At 42.8% G+C, this 5728-nt stretch overlaps 1 protein-coding gene across 1 annotated transcript in view; it reads left to right on the forward strand.

The window, feature by feature from the left end:
- Positions 1–5728, forward strand: part of ZNF451 (zinc finger protein 451) — a gene marked incomplete at its 5' end in the record, with an annotated part of 26065 nt that overhangs the window by 15218 nt on the left and 5119 nt on the right. The window contains one exon of the mRNA XM_009069575.1: positions 1–170. Within this exon, the coding sequence (XP_009067823.1) occupies positions 1–170 (170 nt within the window). The remainder of the gene's footprint in view (positions 171–5728) is intronic.

Below are 5728 nucleotides of genomic sequence, written 5' to 3' on the forward strand. Positions count from 1 at the left end.
GCACCTGCCCAAGCAAATTCCTTTCACTATACTTTCTGGAGACAAAAGCTTCCTGGAACTGGAAAATCAGTTTAAGATGACCCAGCGATCAGCTTGCATCCTCAATCCTCACCACATCGACGGAGACATGATATGTGCCATGCTAAACAGCATTTCAGATACCACTAAAGGTAGAAAGTAAACACATTTTTTTCCAGGAAACAGATAGTTCTTTCCAATGAAAGAATGGAGCACTTAGGCTGGTAGCACAAGATGTTGCTTCAAGTTTTTTGTATTGTATTGGTGGAGGATGTCTCTCCTGCCAGGGCTGCAGGGAGAGGGCTAGAGGGAATGGTCATAAGTTGAGACAGAGGAGAGTCAGATTGGATGTTAGGAGAAATGTTTTCCCTGTTAGGGTGTTCAGGCACTGGAATATTGCCCAGGGAGGTGGTGGAGTCACCATCCCTGGAAGTGTTTAAGAGGTGTCTGGATCTGGTGCTGGAGAATATGGCTTAGGGGTTCCAGCAGTGGCAGGTTAGTGGTTGGACTTGATCCTAGAGGTCTTCTCCAACCTTGATGATTCTATGGTATTTTAATGCAATATAGATCGGAAAATCATTTTGCTTGGGGCAGGTTTTGAAATTAACTTAATTAAGCATTTTTATTCAACAGAACAAACTGTCATCCTTGCATTCTTTATTATAGCAGGAGACAGACTGTTGTTTGAGTCTGATAACTACTTCCTAGTTCAAGAGAAGCCTTTTGGAGCACTCTTGTGTGCATATTTGTCAATTTGTGCTCAGATCTGCTTAGCTTGATTTGTTCTGGGTCCAAACCAAATCTGACCCTGCTGAAGTGTCATTTTTTCTCAAACTACTTCTGCCTGTTTTAACTGTGATTGTCCTTCTGGCTACTTCCAATCACTAGATAATTGTCTTCACTGGCACATGACTCACACATCCATTTGGAGAAAAAGTATCAGTGACAATTTTTAAGTTACTTAAAATGCCAAATTCTAATGGCAATGCTAGCTAAAAGAATCACACTGGTTTTATATGGGATAATCAAAGAGGGTTGAGCCAGCTCATTTTCATGCAAAGTATAACAGAGCTGAGATGAGTTTTAATACTTGTCAGTGTGTTAAAATACTTTGATGCTTTCCTAGAAGACCTGACATTTCTCTGTAGACATGTTATTGCTTTTCCTGGCTTCTTGTTGTGGGTTTGGGGGTTGTAAAATGAGGACTTGTTACAGAAAGTTGTTTCTGAATTAGTCCTGAACTGTCTTCTGAAAAAATACTCTGCTGGTCTTGGTACAGGTTTATGAGATCTATCCCATGGTGCTGCTGTTCTACCAGGCAGATTAAAGTGAAGTGCTAGCTCTGAGTGGTGAATTGGCATTGATTGATTAAAGGGAAAAATAAAGATAGGATAATTTTTTTGGGGAAACCATTTAATTATTTTGTGGTGAGCTGGGATTGATTGATGTCCTTTTGATACAGAAAAGGTGCTTACAGGGTTTTCTGGTCACCCTAGGCATTTGCTTATCCAGACTTTTCAGCTGGATTGCAGGATAGGATTCCTAGCCAGACGCAGCCATACCAGTAACATTTCTTGGCATAGTTAGTTACAGAACTGTCACGTTCATGATTGCAGTTCATTTTCTCAAGGGGGAAAATTATGGATAACCATGGAGAAAAATGAAGCTACACAACCCCTGGTATCAATACAGGCTGATGCTGAACTGATGGAGAACAGCCCTGATGAGAAGGACTTGGGGATGCTGGTGGAGAGCTGTAGTCTGTGGGAAGGACTCATGTTGGAGGAGTTCATGGAGAGCTGTCCTGGTCCCTTACTTCAGTTGGTGTCAGCAGGAGGGGCCCAGACAACAAGAGCTGCCTCTGTCTCCTATTCCTGTAGTAAAACAGAACATTAGGCCTGGTATCAAAACTGAATTTTCTGTGTTCTCTGCACAGTGTGATGATGTTACCAAGGGGCTAAAAGTGTTTCTTCAGAAAGATAAAGCCACTGCATAATACACACTTGAGTGTGTGGTGCAGCAGCCTCAATGATCATTTGAAAGTCTTAGTGTGGCAAGACCAGTATTGGAGGGCTGAGGTGGGAAGTCATGCAGTGTATCAAAGGCTGGTAGAACTTGTTGTCCTGTTGCAGAAATGCAGCTGAGTATAAGGAAATGGAAACAAGAATTGCTTGCTCTGTGACTTTCTCAAGCCTATGGCTGTTGTTCTGGAGGGAGAAATAAGTGAGGAACGTGACATAGAATCATGTTGAAAAATGTAAGGCTCTTGTTGGTGTTGGATGAGCTGCTAAATGAAAAAGCTGTTTCCCCAAATCACCTTCACAGAGCTGTCATTAGCTTCTGAGCAGCTGGATTGTGTTTGGATGTGGCAATCTGGCAGGCACATCTTGTGAACCATTTTACCACTCAGCAGAACTGCTGTGGGAGCTGGTTATGTGCATTCATTTAAAAATAAATAACGATCCCCTTGTCAATGTCTTGAGAGTACTGCTACAGCTTATACTTCTGATGGGTGCTAGATATTGTTGAGGGCAAAGCTGATGGTAAGTTGAGGGTTGTCATACCCTTCTGGACACTGATAGGGACACCACAACGTTTTGGTTGACAAGTTGGTTTTGTGTAAGTTGTTGTCTTTAGCTTAACTATATTTCTCACAGTCATATTCAAGTGAGATCATTTAGTGACTGAGCTCTTAAGTAAAACAGGCTCTTTAATAGTAAATGGAGCAAACATTTCGGATTATTTCTTGTCCTTTCTTTTGAAGGGCCAGGCTGCCTCATGGGCCTGCCAAAATCAAGTACTATATTGTCTGCCAAGTAGCCACTTCACCCCTTTCACTAGCCCTTAAGGTCTGTTTGCACTGTGCTCAAGTGGAGTTGTCAGCCTGCATCATCCCAGGGAGGTGGTGGAGTCACAATCCCTGAAAGTGTTTAAGAGGGATCTGGATCTGGTGCTGGAGGATCTGGTTTAGGGGTTACAGCAGAGTGGCCTATCTTGATCTTGGAGGATGGTTCTACGATTCGATGATCTTCAGTCTGCTACTGCTATAAGTTGCGGCCCAATAAATTGGCAGGAGCCAGTTCAATTAGGAAATTTATTAATTAAGCAAGGTTCCAGCAAGCCAAACAGCGCGGGGCAGCCGAGGAGTCTCTGCTCCGCCAACGGCGCAAACCCTTCCCCACAGCCCCCAGTTTGAGACTCTTCCATTTCCCGCTCCGTGTGGCTCTTCGGTTGTTGTTGCTAGGGACTCTGCTCCCGTTATTGTTAGGGACTCTGTTCCCACTCCTCGTGATCCTGGAGCTGGAGATTCCCTTCCCGATGCTTTCGTGTGTAGGTTCTCCAACCTATCGTACACCTTTTAACTTTCTACCTATATTATCTATTCTACAGTTAGGCTTTTTACTATTCCTTGTGTTAATAAGCTAAAGCAATCCTAAGGTTAGTGTTCTACACATCTGGCAAGATAAGATGATAACATCCTGCTGTCAGCTTCTACCCTAATTTATTTCTTCCCTTGTTTCACTTCAGCAGGTTTTTAATTGTCTTTTGGATCTCACTTTGTTTGCCCAGCCGGTGCTAAATTCCTTTCTTGGGGCCCATTCCTCTTATCAATTCCTTCTTGGCCCTGGTTGGTATCTCCTCTCTTTGCAGTGTGCATGTCAGTGTAGAGCAAGGACAAACAGGCAGCACCAGCTGCTTAGTAAGAAACTCCCAGTCTATCACTGATTAGTCTTTTCTTAGCTTCTTTGTTTCATCCCCCCCTTTCTAAGTACTAAGTAAATTCTTTTACTTATAACAGAATATTCCTCCAAGGTTTTCTGAATATATTTGCCCTATACCTTCTACATGTGGTTTCATTCAGGGTTTAATGAACAAACTCATATGCAACCTTTTACACTACTATTGCATGAAATGCTTAAATACTACAAAATACAGGTTCTGTAAGAGTTTTTGTATTTGAAAGAGCAGGATTTTGGTTCATTTTGATGAATATTGGCTAAGCTTCCTAGCTCCCACTACCCCAAAAAGCTTTTGGTTTACATACAGCCACCAAAAGAGCCTAAGAGGATGGAAGAATTAATTTATAGAAGGCATTGAGAATAATTGTTCGCCTTTTCCACAGCCAAAGTTTTCATGGGCACTGAGGTCCAGTGTGAATTCCACATCTGACCCCAGTCTCTGCTTTTTCCAAACCTTCAGTTAACACAGACTGCAGATAACTAAAAATAGGTCACACCCTGCAGCCCCTTCTTCCCAAAGAAATTGAATGTGAAGGGCATGAGCATCTGCAGTGTGATGCACCATGAATGAATGATAGTTACTATGGTAGGAATCTGTTCCTTTTTTACAGCAGCCACAGCCTATTGCAGTAGGAAGTGATAAGAAAGTCACTTTTCAATTGTCACCTTGTGTTTAGCTACAACAGGAAGTTACTGTTGGTTTCAGTATGTCTGTAGCATCTCTTGTGTGCATGAGTGTATGGATCTGCCCCAGGGAGAAAGCAAGAGACCTTAGGTCTTGAGGCCTAAGGTAATGAGTCTGAGCATTAATTGTAGCCAAGTGGATGAACTGGGCAGACTTCACCACTCAGAGCATGCAAAAAAATGTTCGAGGTTTAGTTTAATCTGGTTGTGAGTTTTAAAGAGTTGTCTGAGGTGAAGGTTAAATGAAAGTCTGAGTGACCATCATGATATTGGCCACAGTTTCCAAGAAGTGTAATTGGAGGAGAGTGGAGGATTGAGAGCTTTATTTTTAGTCGTGCTGTGCATGAATGAAGAGATGAATGAGCATCTGTAAGGAGAGATACGTAGAGTGAAGTTTGAGTTGGCATGGATGAAGAGAGGTCTTGTGTAATTGTGAGCCCTCAGCTGGGAGTAGCTGTGCTTGCATTTACAGATTATGTTAGTTAATGCAGAAACAGGGATTAGAGCAATAAGTATTGGGGAGGAGTATGTAGGGAGGGATCCTCCAGGGACATACTAAAGAAGGAAAAAAGGAAAGGATTCTAGCAGGCAAGGGAACAGTATTTTAAAGGCAGCATGGTCACACATACCAAATGTGATTGCTAACAAAGGAAATGATAGGTAGTGATCTTAAGTTTTTGGCTGTTACTAGACTCCTAAATGAGGTAACAAATGGTCTCCTCAAGGTACCACTAAAACTCCAGACACCACCTGTAAAAGGAGAAGGGTCAGTGGCTGGAGAGACAGTGAGTTAAGTGTGATATGAATGTCACTGTACACTGTGATGGGGAAAGAGGCAGGTGAGATTGGGATTCTCTGAAAAGACTTAAGAGAAGGAGCATTGTAGGAAAGAAAAGTGGAGTTGAGGTGTGTGGTGAGGGAGCAGGATGAAGGCTGGGGAAGGGAAATGAAGCCTGTGGTGAGGCAGAGGAACTGGTACACCTGATGGAAATCATTGAAGGGATGATGGTAACCAGGGAGGTTGCAAGTGGAGAGGATCAGATACAGGGAGGAATTATCCTGAGCTGTGTGGGCAGCCCAAACTCAGTGGTGCTTTGGTGTCAGGACAGTGGGTGGCGCTTGCATTCTGTGGGAATTACCAGTCTCTTCCCAGAATGGGTTTTTTAGGAGAGACTTAGGAAATGTCAAAAAGTCACTGCATTTGCTCCCATTTGTAGGGTTAATCTTTCTAATCTCTGACCTCTCTGTTCAGTCAGAGTTTGTTTTCCTGTTTTCTCATTCTCCCA

This window comes from Acanthisitta chloris, unplaced genomic scaffold, assembly GCF_000695815.1.
Source record: "Acanthisitta chloris isolate BGI_N310 unplaced genomic scaffold, ASM69581v1 scaffold4632, whole genome shotgun sequence".
Classification (NCBI taxonomy): domain Eukaryota; kingdom Metazoa; phylum Chordata; class Aves; order Passeriformes; family Acanthisittidae; genus Acanthisitta; species Acanthisitta chloris.